The following is a 19,441-nucleotide window of genomic DNA, read 5'->3' as shown; positions in this document are numbered from 1 at the left end:
TCTACAGCCTCCTGCCATTCCCCTCTTGGGCATGTAGCCCAAAGCCAGGGCTATATCTGCCATGTAAAAACGCCCAGTAAACAGATATTTGCTTTTTGCGTTTGGTACATTTTACAGGCCTCGTTCACTTTCAATAGGTGGAAGGTCAGGAGCTGAAATTACAAAGTGTTAATTTAGGATCTCTCACAGAAGCCCTGGGAACGTGTTTTGCTCTAGCCAGAGGGTAAGGCTCTGTAGCTGAACACAAAGCTCTGTAACAACTTTATGAATATACACATAGATATGCTGTAGTGGTCAAGGGGGAAATCAAAACTAGACCTTCACCGCAAAAGCATTGGCACCGCTCGCTGTGCTAACGGAGTAGCTCGCTTACCAGATGGGTGTCTTGAAGGAGGCCACTGCTAAAACCAGATCTGAACATGTGCACCCATTCAAGTGAACGGCAAATTTTGCATTGTCTAAAGTGATGTGGGAATAGGTATTACATATACACACTAAAATGAAACCAATCTCATGCTTCAGGGTGTAAATTGATCACTGGAAAGGTCAGGAAGCAATTTTCCTCTCCTGTTAACATCACTGCACAGTCAACTTGGGGTGCGTGTGTGTGCGCACGTGTGAGAGAGAGAGAGGGATGGAGTGAAGAGAAGCAATTTCTCCTGTAGCATAAAGTATTTGCCAGAGGCAAAATAACTTGCTGCAGCCATGAGTTTATAGCAAACTGATCACCCAAGTGTTTGAATTTTACCTCGTCTTGATTTCTGAGTGCCTAATCTAAGATGTTTGAAAGGAGCGTGGCTTTTGTGATGTATTTCATGAAAATCCGGGCTCCTTTCAAGCACTGGGACTTGACGCTGCGTGCAGTTGCACCAAGTGGCTCTTCTTGCATGAAACCTCTGCGTTGAGCTTGTGGAGGTCTGTGTGGATGTATAGCCAGGGGTTTGAATTGTGAGCCCAGAGAACTTGCGTGCCAGTGTCTGGACCCATTGGATTCTGGAGATGTGCATCTTAGTAGAGTGGTTTTAGTACTGTGTGACTTAGTACAGTGTTTTTTCTAAAGGGCCTCATACCGAGCCCACTGAAAACGTATCTTATCTTGTTGTGTATCTTCATAATCATCAGAACATCTTAGGGTAAGATAGTTGCCCTGAAATAACTGAGGTGTCAAAACAGGCAAAGTCAAGTCCCCTTGAGTGTCAACCCCAGCAGAGATACTCAAGGGAAGGGAAGGGAAGCGGATTTGCCCTTGTCCTGCCCCCCCTGCCCTTTCACTGCAGCCCCATATTAAAGTCCTGGAAAGGCTTATCAGCTGTGGGGTGTTTCTTCGAATTACACTGCTGTCTCGTTGGAGGCTCACCCATTGCCAATTAACAGAGTTCATACCCCAAAATGCTGCTGCTTTTTTGGCCTCTGGCACATATGTGCTACATCAAAGGGTACTGAAAAGGTTAATTAAATTTGGAGGCTAGTAAGCAGAGATGAATGAAATGTTTGCAGTGAAAGGTGGAATCACTTTAAATGTATTAATTTATTTACTGCACACTAGAATTTTTCATATTCCTCATAAATACAAGATGGTGCAAATACGTCTAAAATATTAACTCTTTTCCTTTGGAAAATGAGTTGATTTTTGAGCATATTTGCTAAAACATAGAAAAAGGTGGGTTTCAGAGTTCAGAATTTTTCTCTTTAAAGCAAAATTACATCTCTCTGTATAGGCATACGTGCACACACACACGATCTTTTTTTGGCAGTTGCAACAACAACAAAGTGCAAAAGCATATCAGCTGTGGTAAATTCCATGGTCATAGAATTGGGAAATGGTAGGAAGCCCTGGACAACAGAAATCTTCTGAAAGACGTGCGTGCTGACATTTGGTTTTGGCCATATGCTGTGGCTGCAAAATATCTTATTCTGACAAAACAAGAATAGCTTTAAAGAATGTCAGTGACTTGCTCACGTACCCGGCACTGTGGCTCTGGAGATACAGATTCTATTTCTGCCTCAGCCATGTGACCTATATATCTTTGGGCCAATTCAGCCATGGTTTAAAATGAGGTGCAGGCAGAAACCAGGAGGGAAAAATACAGACTAAATCTTGTAATTTTTTTAAAAACTCATCAAGACTTTTCTGTCTGCTGAGCTGGCATATAGCAAGATAAGAAATGGAGATGTATGAGACATAAAGATGCTTTTTCTTTATATTACTAATTTCATTCCTCTTTAGCTTCCCTTGTCATCTGGTGATGTGTTCAGTGGCTATGAGGAAAACAATGTGTATTGGGGCTGTCTATAAACGCGTAACACAGAATTGTTAGAGGAGCTATTCCATGTTTGGAGTCCTTTAGTCCCATGGTAATCTGCTGCAAAGAATACGTCTCATGGTATTGCTATGCTTTGTGAGTGGTCCGGATTCCAAGCGTGCAATTCTTATGTATTTTTAATTTCGAGATGGTGTTTCTTCTTTCAAAGAGAGGGCTTTGTTAAACACGTGCCAATCATAAGCACCTGTCTTTTCTGAGGAGGCCTACAATGAGTTAAAGCACAGCAGGATAATTTCCAGTCTTCCTTGGGCAAAAAAGTTGTTGGTTTTGATTATTTTTTTTCTAAAGCGATTTCCCATTGACTGTCCAGTAGGAAATACTAGAAAGTGGCTTGGTTGGTACACAGTGCCAAGAACGTGTCCTGTGTAAGCCGGGTCCCTTTTACATTTTGTATTTATGCTTGGATATGCAGAATCCAAGTCAATTTAAACAATATATTTATCTGAAGAAGGGCGCTTGTCCAAATTAATAAAAAAACAACAGAGATTTCAGGCAGAAATGTCTGATAAGCATGTTATGTAAATCATTTGTAGTAGACAAGCTTGAAGGCTTTAAGTGGTTGAGCAATCTCCTAGTACAGGAATTCATTTTTTTCTTCTTGCTTCCTTTGTTTGGGTGGAATCACGAGGTCTTGTTTCAGATTTTGCTTACTCACAATTGAAGCAAACACCCGGTGATGTTGGCTAGTGCCGCATTTGAGAAAGACTGAACTGAAGACTGAACAAGGATGTTCACATTAGAGCTGGAATATACATCAAAAAGTATATAAATAAATACAGTAACTAGCAAATGAGATTACAGACAACACGTATATATGTGTATAAATATAATACACCCATATTGTTTGCATTCTTGTTTGCAAAATATCCTGTGCTATTTTGGGATGCTCTTTCCCTTTTTCTCTGCACAATTAAATTGCTGGGTGAGAGGTTAGGACTTGGCTGGTTTATGCACAAGGGTTGCTTTGTGCATCGGGAGTAGACTCCCTAGTCTACGGCCTGTAACATCGCACATTTTAAAAAATGCATTGGCATGCATGTTTCTCTGAATCCAAGCTCTTCAACATTAAAGCAAGACCCTTCATTTTAATCATTAGAGAATGAATCCAGTGCTAATAGCACTTAATTGTTTCACTAGAATGATCTCCGTTGGTTTTGGCAGCCGAAATGAAAACAATTCCAAATACCATCAAAGGAGCTTATCCACACACAGCATGTACAGGGAGAGTGTTTTGATATACAGCGGTGTGTTAATATCATAACATCTCCTAATACTACACATGGTTCTGTAATCCTTTTCTGTCTCAGTCTATGATCTTGGAAGGTCCGATGGGTAAAAGCAAAAGGAATAAAATAGACACAGAAAATCTTGGTCCTTGCCCCTGAAAATAACGTGCCGACGGTCTCTTTGCTTCAACCATATACCTATATTAATCTTGACTTTCTTGAAGCTTGCCCGCTAGTTTAAATTTGTATGCGACATCAAACATACCTTTTCACATATGTTCTTTCCAGATTTTTTTTAACAGTTACTTAGCAGTTTATAGAAGGAAGTGAATGATCTCATCAAGCTGCTTAGAAATTAAAAAAAAATCTGTGCTTATTAATTATGCAGGATTAGTCTAATTATAATTCAGCAAATTAATTAGCGACAGAAGGTGTTCTGAAACATTGGAGTACATTTGCATGTTAAATGGAGAGGCTAGTCTGTAATATATGTAAATTTATGCATGGCTTCATAGTTTAATTTAAAAATTTGCAGCTGCATATGGTATGGGAGCAGGTGAAAAGTCAGTTTTAGTTTAATGATGCTAACAAACATTGGATGCTGTCCTGTCTTAGGGAAGGAATGCACTGAATGCACCCCTATCTGCCAATCTATAAATCTGTCATAGGAATATAATGTTACACCAATGTTCAAATTCAAGGTCATCTGTGACTAGACCCAGAAGTACAATAGGTGCAAATCTACCGACTGAATAGACCTCAGTAAAGGGAGGAGGCAAAACGTGTATGGACCCAAGTTGCTGGGATGTAAATTTGCCTCTTTGGCAAATGAATGCATGTTTATTCTATACAAAAACTAGGGACAGGCAGTACTCTTGCCTTCATAAATGAGTAAGAGCTTTCAGCTGAGTGATATCCACTCTGGCAGGTGTAAAATAGGTGCCTAACCTTGGTGCCATCTCTGGCGTTCACATCAGTGCAACTTTCTGATCTCTTGGAGTCACTGGAAAGTTATTAACAAGTTCTGCATTAACTGCAGGGTAGAGAGTTTTTATATGCCGGCCTCTGCCATCTGGCAGAAATAGTAAAAACCAGCAGACCCATCAGCAGCAAAAAGGCTATTGATGTAATTGGTGCTCACTGTTCAGCCTAGCATGGCTCAATAGGCAGTACAGATATTTTTTGAGAGTGATGGGTTAAGAGGATAGAAGAGTCAAAAGATGAAGAAATCATAGGTTTCTCTGGGTATGGAAAAAAAAATGAGTGGGGATCAGTTTCTGTGCTCATGTAACACTTATGTAAGCTTTTTCTGGGGTCCGTAGGGTTTGCAAAGTAGAACTTGATTAAATTTGCACCTGTGTAGAGGTATAAGGACAATGTGATACCAAAGAATGAATAGATTTAACCAGCATTGTAGAGCATCATCAGGCCTGTATTTGTGTGATATAGTCCAGCACCAAACCATGTGTGTACTGCTGAGGCTGACATAAGTGTAATGAGGAAGAATTTGGCCGTGTTTTCAAAATCCTGCTGGGTGTTATGTTCTGAGGCAATGAGATTTATGAAATTTTTGTCACTATTAAAAAGAACCAGTAAAATCACAAACATGGACTTGCAGGAACAGTATGTGGTTCTTGGCTGGAAGAGCAACTTGATGCATGCTATGGGGTAAGTCACTTAATTTCTGGTGCCTTGACTTCCCCATCAGTGAAATGTGTATAAGAGCCTTTCTTTCCTCCTGTCCTTTGTGTATCTTTTCTCCAATAACAATTTCACAACGTGACTGTGCAATGCTTAGCACAGTTGGAGCCCATAGATACAGTAATATACCAGGGAATATTATCTGAACGTCCCTTTCAACAGCCCGTCAGCCCAATCCTCTACTCTATTACCTCCCTGCCTATTGACTTTTGATTATGCTATGGCATTTGGTCCCGTGCCAAATGGCATGAATAATATGGATCTTACAGTATAAATAAGCTTTTAGCCATTGTCTTGTAAGTTACTGGAAAGTTTTGGTGTGGGAGGAAGGAGGAAAACCCAAAGGAAAAGGGAAACTGCTCAGATTGCAGAGAGTCCTCCAAAGACTTTTTGGAGAACAATTGCAATTACAAACACGCTGTTAGTGTTGTGTTTCATTTTCAATTCGAACCCATAGAGTTCAATTATTATTTTCATTAATGGTGTCAGGTTTTCATCAGAGTGCACAAACAAGGAGGTTTTCCTTGGAGATTTTTTTCCTAGCAAATGTGGCCATGCCAAATAAGTGCATTCAGCACCGAGAAATGACTGTCTGTATAACCGGCAGTGCACTCTCCCCCAACCCTTGTTTCTTGAAAATAGGATCGCTTTGCAAGACAGAATAAGCATTTACCAAATGAGTGTGAATTGCAGTTGTGGATGTGTGTGCCTGCTGCTGCTCCAGAAGAGTTGAACAGAATCTACTTTAGAGATGAAAATTGTGCAGAAGGTGGAAGATGTACAGAATATAAATATCAAGTTTACTGACATGTTTTGGGTTTGGATGACATATTGCAGGTTTACATTCAGTTAGTATTGGTTTGGAAACTAAGCTCTTAAGGGAAAAAAGCCACTAGCTATAGGGCAGAGAGAAATATGGCGTTCTAGGCTGCAGAGAGATGGGATATTTAAGGAGGAATTGTTCTGTGATTAAGGCATGAGACTGGGAGTTGGACATGAATTCAAGTCCAACTGGTGCTGTAGACTCAAGGTGCAATATTCTTTCTTGATCCATCTGAAATACAGGATACCAGCACTTTCATTCTCCATCTTCTTTAGTATATAACATAGAGTGGTACTTTCACGAGTGTCATTAGGACCTCTTGGCACAGCAAACAAATCAGAAGCAGTTTTAAGACGCGTACTTCCATCTCGTAATTTTAAGGTTGACTTCTAAGGTAGGCTGATCTGTTGGCCTACCTTAGCTGCATCACTAACCCTTTTTTGTTCCATTTTCGCATCCATCTCTAGCATCAGCTTTTCTGAGCTCAGTTGTTGCAAGAGCCTGAACACTGTACAAATCAGACACCTACTAGTAATAGTCTTCTGCCTTCCCATGGTGTTTCTCGTTGGCATTTCAGGTCTGAATACTAGGCACAGAAAAAGTGGCCCTAAATAATGGTCCCACATCAAAACTTAAACTTTAAACTTAACATCTAAATTGGATTGATTGACTAGGTGTGGGAGAAAGCAAGCAGGGTGTTAAACGGTAGATGTTGGTAAATGACGTTGGACTGTTAGCCTTGGAAACCTGAATTGTTTTGATACTTAAAATTATCTGATGTTTCCAATTTATTTGAGGGATACGCTGCCTTGTGGCATTTTGAAGTCCTTTTTGAGCTTTTCTCCTTTTGTAAAATAAAAGCACTAATTCCACCTGTTCTCTATTACACTTATCTGATCTGCATGTCTTCATATGCTTTGCATTGCGAGCATCTTGGAATGAGCATGCTGTTATTGATGGATTAAATATTAATTTAATAATAGAGATGGGCCTGAACAGAAAACTTCTGATCTCGACTTTCCTCGGTGAAAAGGATCTTTGCGTCCTGTAGATTTTGGTCCTAACCACCTTGATTTAATAATAAAATTACAAATACACAAAAGCCTCACATCTTGAAGCCAGCTTCACTTTTGCCATTACAATTCTGTTAGCATCAGTGCAGTTACTCCTGAACTGTACTCTTTAGACCTCTGCAGAAGCAGACTTTACCTTGGCAAGCATCTATTTCAAAGCTGGAAAAGAAATGTAGAGTACAGGAAAAGGTTCCTGTAGAAAAGGGGTCAGGATCAGTGCCTAGAAGCTGAGAGACAATCAGAGAGGTGAGATGAGGTGAAAGATGTAATGCCAACGTAAGGGGCTGTATGTGGCAGAAAGTATAGGTAGAAGTGTTAAAATAAGAATCATAGAAATTTATGAGGGAGGGACCTCAAAGGATCGTTTATTCCATCTCCCTTAGGTTTGCATACACCTAACTCATCGCTCACGCAAGGCTGAGGAGTTCTCTTGCATAGCCTGGTTGTCCTCTGCATGCAGAAGCATGGAGCTGGAGAAAAGCCTAACCAGATTGGTGGTCCTGTAACTGATGAAATTACTGTGAATTCAGGCAAGAGGCTAGAGAAGTGTTTCTCATTTTTCCTGTTAGGAAATGAGGACGTTGTTGGGGGCTGGTGTAGCAGGCATAATGTTCGTGTGCGTTTTTTGATGCAACTGGAGTCCTGCTGTAAAAAAGACAAGAAGTGACAAATGAACAGCCAACTCCTCTTCTCCTGGCCTAGGCTTGGGAGCTCCTATCATCTGACTCCTGCTCCTTTCTCTCACAGTAAATCTCTGACAAACTCAGAAAAGTCTTTTGACCTACATATGTTGGTTTTCACATTTGTTAAACTGGGTTCACACTTTATGCACAGGAGTTTTGTGAAGATTAATTAGCTGCTGTTTGTGGAGTATCATATAAATACTCTGGATTATTGTAATAACCTCACTCATTTCTCACACAGTATAAGGTGTATGTTCATTTAGAATGCCTTTGTGCAATGCCTGATCCCACATTGACTATAACTGCTGGAAAAGAGTAGGAAATTTTCTCATCAGCTCCCTAATAATACACACTGACATAATAGAACGAAATTACTCCAGAGATAAATATTCAGATTATAAAGAAGTCTTCTGGTGTGATAGTCATTAAAATCAAGATGATGATATCAAATAAATGCAATTAATTGATTTTAAACACTGACCTTCAAATGTATGTGCAGAATCTGACCTAATCCTTTTGAAAGGACGAAATTTCAAGTAAAGCTTTCTACTTTGTCTTGTTGTGGCATCGGCTAGGGTTACTTGTCACACTTATCTCAGAGTTTGCAATGCCAAGACACACATGGGTGAGTCGAGGGGAGGATGGGAGACCCTGATCTCAAGAATTTCCTAGCTTTGATGGAGTTGGAGTCAGGCCCTCACTGTAATGATAATTTTGCAGTTCATAGTATATTTAATCTTAATATTGTTTAACTGGAGCAAAGATATTCATAATAACAGCTTCTATTTTTTTCTTTGTTCATTTTGTGACTTTTTGGAAGCACTTTAATTATTTAAGCAGAATGCCACCATATCTTTATATTTTCATTAGATTGCAGCATCGTAGGATTTGCTGATAAACGTAATCACACTAGATGGGTAGGCATGTTCTCATGCCAAAAAATTACTGAGGCCATGAATCCAAATTCTACAGTAACCCAAACAAGACAGGATTATCTCAGTATTTGCTTTACAAGGGATATTTTTGAAGTGTATCCAGAGGCTGCTCCCAAGTTAAAAACAAAGTCTTGATTTTGTACCTGTATTTTTAAAAAGCACAAAAGGTGGATAGGAAGGTTAGTTAAGATGTAGAACCAGGAGTCGGGAGATCTGAGTCCTAGTCCCAGCTCTGCGGCAGACCTGTGATGTGACGGGGAGCAATTCCCTCCCAGTTTCCAGGCCCTGGCATCTTTGCCTGTAAAATGGTGAGTTACACCACCTGCTGCAGAGGGGTTTTGTGAGGCAGAATTAATTGAAGTTTAAGTCCCATAGAATGGCGCTATAAAAGCGCAAAGCATATTATCTATTTCTGTGGTTCCATGTGGTGAGACTAATCAGTCCCAGGTCTTGTGTCAGGGTTTTAAAAAAACATTAATGGGTTTTTTCTTTTAAACTACACCTTCTGTTGCATTTGGGACTGCTCTTTTGGGCTTCTGTCTAGTCCTGTTGAAGTCACAAGAAAGATTATTTTTTTTCTGACTCCAAGAGGATTTGATTAATGTTCTTCTCAATCATCCGAGACGGAGAATAAACATTCTGAGAGGTGTGGAACATGCTTTCTAGTTCTAGCCACGTTTTTAAGTTGCCACAGGTAGGTGCAGAACCTGATAATATAGGCATACATAGGAAAGGTGGGAGTGTGGCTCAGCGGTTGCTTTGAAAAGAGCTTGAGAGATGCAAGGCCTTACCTCCTTTGCCCTTACCCTTTCTCACTGTCCATTGACAGCCCTCTGCAGGGAAGTTTGTTCTGTCGTCTCTCAATGGTATTATGGATTGTACGGGCGCTCCTGCTCTGCTTTCCCACAAAGTCAGATAGGATTGCTCATAGTATTGCTGAAAAACAGTTGAGATAACACAGCTGTCTTTGTACTGAAGTGAAAAAGGGGCACTTAAATGATTCATCACCCTAACTCCTCTGCATGATGGTAACTCCCAGTAGGAGGAGCAGTAACTTTTAAAATAGCTCCCTCTAAGTCCTAAAAGAGGGAGTTATATTTAAGGTGGCATTTCTGAGACCTCTGCAAGTGTATTGTTCTGTAGATAGAAAGGTTGACTATATGAGGGAGACAATCGGAAAAAAAGGATAAATCTATAGTTATAGCTTAATTAATTTTATGTCTATGCATTAAGTTAATCAGGTTTTCTATGGCAATGCCAGAATTTTTAGTGGTAGTCATTCAAAAGTGTTTAGGTTTTCCCTCAGCGCCCTTAGATGTTGATCTATGAGATGACTGGGCCATGCTCTCTCTGCTTGGCTGGAATCAGAGTAATCTGCTAAACTCATAGCTAATGCCGTCCTTAGCAAGGAACAAAGGCCAGTTAAGAAACATGAAAATGAGCTAATTTTTTTAAAATTCTATTTTTTTTATTTTTTGATGTATGTATAGGTTAAGGCCAAAAACTGGCTAAAGGTTCTCATTTAAAAAAATTAATAAAGCCTTTCTGCAATTCTCCTGTTGCCCCTAAATCAGCTTCATTTAGTGCTAAACCTTCCCTCCTCTTTGCTCCCCCCAAGTCATTTTTATTCTAATGCTGCAATAAATGTTGATGTCTTTCCCAGATGCAAACACTTAAAATATATATGTATATATAACAACCTACCAAATACTTCATGCAGATGCCCAGTTGCAGCTAAAATTTGTCTGGAGAAACTCTGAAAGGGGAAAAAAGAGAGACGTGGTTCGATTAGAAGACAGATAAAAATTCTTGTGTGTGCATCTAAATAAAACTAAATCTAAATCTGGGGTGATGGGAGGGAAAAGTGTCTTGGTGCAGCGTATGCAGTGAGCTCCAAAGAAACTACAAACGTCTTAGCACAGGTGATATATATGAATACTGCCACAATGCTTAAGTACTCAAACCTGAGGCCAGCACTTGCAAAAGTGAGATGAGGAATTACTGATGCCCACTTTGTGATATCTTAAAGGTGCACATTTTTCAGGAGCTGAGGTGCTCAGCAATTCCAGAAAGTCAGGCACCTTCAAGTTGTCTCAAGTGTGACTCCCAAAATTGCTGTTGGTTAAATATCCTGGCTAAATACCCTAAAGCTCAGTGCGTTTGTATGCCGAATGCTGTTTATTGCAAAGCAGTTGATGAGTGATGAGAATGCTCTGCGTCTTGTAGGAGGCAGACGGCTTGGAGAGAAAGGAGAGTTTTGGTTTATATGTTTTTAATGGACAATGCCTCTGTTGGTATGAATCAGCGCAGATCTGATTGAAATCCAAGATAATTTTCACATATGCTGCTGATTTATGTTTGCTGGGGATCTGAACCCCAACTTTCTGGAGACCATTAGCAGAAAATAAAAATTTAGTTAATTGCCATGCAATGTTGCAGAGTTCAGTCACAGACACTGTTAAAAATACCCTTAGAAATTTTACCTTTTTGTATCTGCCTTTCAGGGGTTTGTGTAACATACAGTAGTACCGCAGTATCTTAGCTTGTCCCAAAGTCAGTTCAGCTGACACAGAGAGTTCTCTTACAGACACCTTTCTTTGCTCTGATTTTCTTCCTTCTTTGGTTTGTGTTGTGCATTTTTTTTATCTAGATGAATAGGGATGCAAGCATGTAAAAAAATTAAAAAGGAAACTGGACATTTTCCTGATTAATTTGATCTTTTATTTATTCCTTCACAGTAACAATCTCTTGTGGATTTTTGTTTGCAGTTATCCTCCAAAGTAATCAGTTAGCCAGTGGCTTATTGTAAAAGTTACTTGCCTTGGTTTCATTATATAGTTTGGTTCTGTTCTGCAGTTTTTCCTTCCATAGGCAGATCTTGGAAACAGAAGCAGTTTATGTATCTGCAAATATTTTTTTATATCTGTAAGAAGAGGGCAGGATAAAAAGGAGTGTTTGTGAGTAAGATTTCTGGCTCAAATTCTCCTGTGAATCTTTGAGTGCGCCAGCATGCATAGCATTTTTCCTTCTGAAAACATTCTTACAGATAAAATCTTGCTTACCGAATCACTGAAATAAAAGAGGTCGCAGGTTTTAGCATGAGCGAGTCAATAAGACTTATTTGATAGAATATGTTCTCTCACTGCCGCTCCTGAGGCACAAAGTTCAGTGGGATTTTTAGTTCCGAATACAAGGAGGTGACCAGGGCTCTGTTCACAGAAGTTACCCTCTGACAGCTGGGCACCGACACATCTCTCCCGCTGAACCCGAATGCCAACGTAAAGAGGGACCGCAGCAGGACGCTGTGCTGTCCCCGTAATCGGTGCCACAGGAAGAACCAGTGAGCTCTTCAAGTTGTAAACGAGAAGGAACTGTGGAGATAAAAATAACAGTCTGCAAAATGCACACACAGAGAAAATAGATATTTTGGATATTTTTAAAATGTTTGTGAGAGATTTAAGGAAAAAAGAAACATTTTAATCTAAAAAGCTCACTGGAAGGGTGTATTGCGTGACAGTCATTTTATATGACGTTATCTGGGTCGTCTTTGTGGCTTCAGTTGTCGTGAGGTTTTCAAAGGGGTTTGTTTGTTCAAGCAACATATAAATGGATCAGATCCTTCGATATTTCTTTGTACGTTTGGGGCAGATGGAAGAGAAATACCGCAGTGTAAGTGGTGCAAAGAAAGTAGCGATAACAAGGGAGAGTGGATTTCTGCTTTATTGTCTTGCGTTAGGACTATTTTGGTTGTTGTTGTTGGTAAACCCTAGGAAATATACATCTTTCTCCTTTAAAGTTCTAATTCAAGGCATGAATGTGTGAGTTCTGAAGGGACTTAGGGACTGCGGTAAAAAATCGTTGTCATAGTAACAGAAAGGGAAATAGGCCTGGCTCACCTGGGACTTTAACTTACTGCAAAAGCGGATTTTTTTTTAAGGAAAGCACTCAGCAAGAGAAATAAATAAATAAATTGTTCTTTGTATTCTAAATCAATTCTTAAACTATTTATTTTTTTCTTACATCCAAGTCTTCTTCTAAATCTATCTTAAAGTCTTTAAATTTTTTTATTTTAATTTTTGCAGTTAAACCCATTTTGTCTGACAAATGGAAATGAAAAGAATCACAGAAAATATTTTCTCTTGCGATAGAGGATGCCAAAAAATTTTTTTGCCTGTTATGTCTGAATTTTGAAGACATGCTTGTTTTGTTTTTAATCCAACAACCATCATTTTTCATGTAGTTTCTTTACCTCTGAAATTCACGAGTTTAATCAGATTGATCAGATAACAAAGGGATGAATCCTCTCCTCCCTGGATTTGACACAAAATTTTGTGGAAAAGCTTACAGAAAAATGCCCGCCTAATATTTCTAAACTGTAAAATCTATATGTTCTAGTGCATAGTGTTGGATAAGCCGATCAAGCATGCTGAAGATACAACTTGTGTACATGACAAGATAAACTCTACACAATAATAACACGTAAAGATAGGCATATGTGACAGGGCAAAAATAATTGGCACGAGAACTTTGTACGATGTTAATAGGTTTATCTGCTTGGACAGCATGAGCTGTCATGTATTACTTCAGGTTGTGTTTTTGTTATCCTCACTCAAAATCTATGTAAGATTATAATCTGGACTCTTGGCAGTTCTGCTTCTCTGCTTTACTTACTGAAATCTCAATAACTAAAAACATCGTCATGATGAAATCTCATCTGCTTCTTCTGGGAGCTGTATTTGTTTCTGGCTTTTAATACATTCTAAGTAGTTTCAAGGCTTATCTGCTTCGGAGTTGCCCTGTCTATTTTTGTATATTTGTTTTACAATAACATCATCCTTCTATATTGTTTCGTGGAAAATCCCTTCAGACAGCGAAAGAAAGATGTTGTATGCAAGGGAGAGATAAAGAAAGAAACTAAAATCGTGCGGTCAGACACACAGTGAGGAAACGGGCATAAATCAGAGTAGATATGTTGACTTCTACCAACTAGCAGCCCAGCTTGAGTGGATTACAGTCACATTGCTTTTACTTTACCTGACTATTTTTTTAACTTCTCTTTGTTACAGTTTGGTTTTGTTTGTTTTGTTCCTGTTTTGATAAGTTCTTACAGTCCTGGTCTACTGATACACCATCATGTAAATCACTACAATGTATACTTTAAAACAGAATATAGCAACACGTGTTTTGTTATGGTTAATACAAGTGACATGGTTCTTTATCTTTCCAGATTCTTCTTAAAATTTTTTCTCAAGTGCAATCAGAATTGTTTGAAAACAGCAGGAAACCCAAGAGATATGAGACGGTTCCAGGTAAGTCTTACAAGGCTCAGCATTAACCCATCTTCATTTTTCTTCTTTTCATTTTCCCTCTCCTCTCCTATGTTGTTCATAATAAATATGATGACAGTATATGATAAGCCGTATCAGATATTGTTAAAGTTTTTCTCCATTTGTTGTGTTTAAACCTTCCCCCCCCCCTTTTTTCCTCTTTTTCCACTCTGAATCCCCAAGGGGAAGTGATGTACTGTACCAACCAGCAGTGGATATTTGATTTGACACCCTCAGGCAAAGCACTCTCACATACAGCTGCCCACAGCAGGGATCATGTTTGTGATACTTAGAAGCCTCCGAATTTTTCAAAGTAGCTCTGTACATGGTACACAAGCAGTCTCCTCATTTCCCTCCACTCCTGATCTCTTTCCATCTCTTTTGCCTTTTAACTCTCTCATGCCCTCCCTTTCAGCTTCTTGAAAAAGAGAAGCCAAAATAGTGATGGTCACTTTAAGATCTCACACAGCAAAGCAACAAGACCCATGGGACAATGACCCAGCTGCTTTGCAGTGAAATCTGCCACTGGTTTCATCATAGCTGTCGCTGATGTATTGTGAATACCAGCTAATAAAAACACAGAAGGAGGTGAAGTGTGTCACTGGCGAAGAGAAGGGCAGACACAATCTCCCATCTTTCATACCCTAACCTTTTAAGCAACTGTGTTTAATAAATAAGTATTTTACCCGTAACTTAGCTCTCAGAAAAATGTAAACAGAACGCTCAGGCTTTTTGCGTCCTGGATGCACCGTCGCCTCTCTGTGCGGTGTGGAAGGTGGCACAGCAGAGAAGGCTGTAGAGAAGTGACGCTAGAACTGACTCTGGTGCAACTGAGCGTGAGGCAGCGCGGTCCAGTGAAGGGATAGAAGAGTGGAGGTCAGATGGCTGGACTGTACCACTAATTTGCTGGGACACCTTTGATGAGCCATTTTCCCTTTCTTTTAGTATATATTCCCACCTCTCCAAATGGGGTTACTCACCTTGGTAAAACTTTGTGGTCTTGATTCAGGAGAGTGCTTGAGAAAGTGCATGCGTGCTTTGCCAGCCGGAGCCTTTGAAATCTACTGACGAAAATCAGGACTGTGCTTATAAATGTTGTTACTGCTTGTTGTCATTATCATTGTACCTTGACTGTCGCATCCCTGATACAAAGAGGATTTTAGCTTATTGAGATGTGTGTGATTTTCTCATAGACCCGCAAGACTTATGGTGGGAAGGTGACATCCTTAGGTTTGGCAATTCATGTTTCATTGCTTGGGCAGTTGCATCAGTTTCTGATAAATTCATTATAAATGAATTTACATTATAAATGAGTTTACAAAGTTGTTTAAAACTTTCCACCAAAACATGTTTTCACAGACCAGTGACTTTTTTTTAATTTTACTAGCAATGAAAAATTCACAGGAGGTATATTTTTATTAAAAAAAAAAGTTTTGCTTTTAAGAGAAACACTGCAAAACAAAAGCTTCTGAAAGCTCCAAAAATTGTAAAGAAATGTAAGCAAAAAATAGAAAATAGTTACAATGGTTATCTCTTTTTTTTTTTTTTTTTGCTTTGAGCAGTAATAAATTTAAAGAAAAATTCCTGCCCAACTTAATTTTTTTCACTGCAGTTTAAAGAAACTGCAGTAACTTCTTCGTTCTGTGTTTTTAGAGATGGTAAGGCATGACTAAAAAGATGTGCTCACTGTTAGGAATTTTATACTGATATTTATTTTTTTTTTCAAGTGGCAATTTCCATAAACACCAATTTCCAAAAAACACCAATTAGATATCATCTGCCAAGAATGCAAGTAAAGGAAAACTTGATTTATAGCATGTAAACAGATCTTGTTGGCTCTTTGAGCCAGCTAGAATAGCTGATTGTGGAATGTAATGAAACATAAATACAGAGTCTTGTTTTGTTATGAGTTTGTAAAAAATCTTGCGTGAGGGTATCCTGATTAGCACCTGGGGATTCTAGGCACTGCCATATCACAAATAATATTGGTTGTAACAGCCAAAACATAAATTCTGGATCCAACCACACCTGAACACTGAAGAAATTCAGATCTGATTTCAATCTCATGCTAGCTGCCCCCTTGCTATGGTGAATGAAACTAAAATCATGATTTCGATCAGGTGCTGAGCTGCAGGAGGATTTTAGATCTTTTTTTTTTTTTTTTTTTTGGCAGAAATCTGTCTCTAGTGTCAACCTTATTCTTTGTTTCACCTCTGTATCTCCACGCCCCAGATGGTGATGTTACATAGCCTAAACAGCTTCAAATGTCCAGTGAACAGTTGAACAGGGAAACTGAAATGGTTACTGACGGAATGCCTTCATTCCTTCTGCCCATCCACCTGGCAGGCCTCTTGCATAAGGGAAAGTATGGCCCTGCTTTTGATCCTTATACCAAAATCAGCAGTTTATTGGAGAACAAAAGGAGCTGTGATAGACTCTTCATCTGGGTTTTCTCCCTTACAACATGCCAAGCTGGAAAAATCGAGCCAAGTGAAACTCTCTGGTTGTGTTTTGCAGGGCTTAAACTGCTTTTGCACTTTCAGTCCATGTGAGTTCATACCCTTTGAGTTTCATTGTGAGAGTTAAGTTTAAACCCCTAAATTAATCAAGATCAGGCAAAACCACTAGGTGTAGCTTACTTTTTGTCAAAACCAAAAATGTTGACAAGACTTTTTTCAGAGTTACATAAATGAACCCTTTGAGACAAATTGCAAAATACTTGAGGTTTTGAGTGAAAGCAGGATCTTCATTCAGGCTTGTTCAAAACTGGACGCTTCGGTTGATGGGCTTTGTTCTCGTCTACAGAGGTCAATCTGTATAAAAAAAAAAGAGAAAAAGTATTTCAACTGCTAAAATTTTACACATCGAGAGTCAAAAAGCTCTGTGTTCCAAAGGAAATTAGCCATGATGAACGGTAAAGACAATAAGCAAAGGCAGCTTGTTTTCTGTCTGCCTCGATGTTTCTGAGGTTAGAAGTGCGACTTCCCCAAATGTAACCAAAGTTAAAGACTGTTCTTGACTGCTCCACTGTCTCTGTCTTCGGGATCCTCCTGGTTTTTGGTTGATTTTGGGGGTCTTTTGATGTTTTGTTTTGGGTTTTATTTTGTGTTTTTGTTTTTAAAGTTGGGCAAACGCTTTCTTTGCCTACTGCTTGTTGAACGCGGTCTGTCAACAAACCTTAAAGTCAGAAGTGGGAAAAAAGATAGATTGCCTCAAATATTAGTGGTGTGCTTGCACACTGTGAACATATGCATTTTCATTTTAATTGTTAAGATTTACATCAGGCAAAGTAATTAATGTGCAGAATTGTTTATTAGGTTTGAAAGGACAGTTGTTCGTCCTACCAGTACAGGAACACGTGAGCAGAGTAAAAGCAGGGTCAAAAAGCACAGTGCAGTAGGGTACTTTATTCATTTTATGGTTTAATTCATTATATTTTATTCTTGGGCCCCATCTAAAACCTTTATTGTTTTTTTCCCTAATAAATTATTTGTATGGCTGTTGTTATTAAGGCCCTCTTTCAAAAATTTCCACACATTTAACTTTCCTTATACAAATTTCTGCAGCGATGCTCAGTTGAGTGTCTTTTAATTTGTACCTATGTTTTTCTGCAGAACACAACATATTCATTTTCAATGGAGTAATGCTTGTCAGATCTCCAGGAAACATTAAGATACTCTTTTTTATGGCTATTAAAAAAAAACCCAACAACAAACCCAGAAGAGAGAATCCTTATATCAAAGTTCTCATTTAAATTGCTACTGAAACCTGGAACTGAAAGGGTCTCATCAAAAAACATTTTTGCTCTTTAATGGAGATTAAATGAAAGCCCAAAACTCAGGCTTTGTTGTTGAGACGCAAATATAAATAAGAGACATGGAAATAGTGCTGTACCATGCATCTTATTGAGTTCTTCCAGCATGGAAGAATGGTTACTCATGTCTGGAAAAGTGTCAAGTTAATGCTTCTGATTAGAGATGGGTGTGAAGCTGCACAGTTTGGGCTTGGTTTGGCTGATAACCAAAGTTCCAGGGCGTTGGGATCCAGTCTTTGAGCCTGGCCTCAGCCTCCCTTCTAGATATAAGATTTAGATATTCTGTAGTATAGCTACAATATATTAAACTAAATTAAATGTTAGATTTCACTTATAGCACACTCATTTAAAAAAAGGGGGGTGGGAAGAAAACGGGATGGAAAGGTTATATTAACACTGTATTGTAAATTTAATACAGCTCCAGATGCCTGAAGAGTGGGTTTGTTGTTTTGGTTTTTTGGGTTGTTTTTTTTTTTTTTTTGTATAATTCTTTAGTTTGGAGAGCAACACCAGCTGCTTTGTGATCACATTAACTATTTGAAATTTCTTTGATATTAAGTAGAGCTTCAAAGATACAATGAAAATCTCTTAACTTTCATTTTTTAGTCAAATACAAAGGTTTTCTACTGTTGAAAAAAATGTTATATCCTAGAAGTTAAAGGATGTATGATCATTATTTTAGTGTTTTTTTTTCCCCAGTAGTAGCATAATTTTATTGTGAATCACTCACTACGTCAATGTCTGTCAGTGGCTAAAGCAGGGAAAGAGAATCTTTCTAGAACTAATGCATATTTTCATGGTTACTTGATGGCTGCTCAAATACATATGCAGATCAAGTAATATGTCCTTGTGAATTTAACTGAAGCAAATATTGATTATTTATCAATTAAAATATTTCTGAATAAAGATTGTCAGTGGAAAACTGAAACAGAAGACATGCTAAAATCAACTATTCAACCCATAGTGCTGACTATTTGAGTTCAGCTAATCTGCAAATCTGAGTTTACATAGGTATTGTCATTACTGTCATTGCTGTATTCTGAGTGAGTGATTCTCCCAGGAACAGAATAAAAAAAAAAATGATGCCCTCCATTTAATGAGAACTTCTCCTAGAGAACTTGATTGAAGCCCAATGATACTTAATGGTAACGACCGGTGTGTAATGGGGGACAATAATTTTGTGGAATTAAGATGAGGCACTTCAGCGAAAATGCTTCAGCTGAGACCTGGTGCTAACACATTAGACTCCTGTTGATTGGGAATTCTGCTTCATCCAGTAACATACTGATTAAACAGCTCCTATAGTGCCACGGTCAAGAGAATGGTACAAGGCAACAGGACATCAATACTAACAATGGTCATCTTTGAACCAACACGCTTTTTTGGAAACAAAAAGAGAAAGGTCAGCAATTGCCCTCTGTTTTCAGCAGAAATCATGACATGGAATGTTTCCTGGCAGGTATTCCCCTCTAGGTGCTCTAGGGAGAAAGAGAAAGGAAAAATAACAAGGTGAATCCCTGGGGAGATTTCCTTCC

The 19,441-nt window shown here is 38.8% G+C and overlaps 1 protein-coding gene across 2 annotated transcripts in view; it reads left to right on the top strand.

The window, feature by feature from the left end:
* The window catches only part of EBF2 (EBF transcription factor 2), a gene marked incomplete at both ends in the record, with an annotated part of 143,279 nt that overhangs the window by 92,422 nt on the left and 31,416 nt on the right, over nt 1-19,441 (top strand). For both annotated transcript variants that reach the window (XM_082495811.1, XM_082495810.1), the window contains one exon: nt 13,993-14,074. In XM_082495811.1, the coding sequence (XP_082351937.1) occupies nt 13,993-14,074 (82 nt within the window). The remainder of the gene's footprint in view (nt 1-13,992; nt 14,075-19,441) is intronic.

Source organism: Vanellus vanellus, assembly GCF_965231255.1.
Source record: "Vanellus vanellus genome assembly, chromosome: 26".
Lineage (NCBI taxonomy): Eukaryota > Metazoa > Chordata > Aves > Charadriiformes > Charadriidae > Vanellus > Vanellus vanellus.
The sequence above is the reverse complement of the archived record's forward strand: the minus strand, read 5'-3'. Positions and strand labels throughout refer to the sequence as shown.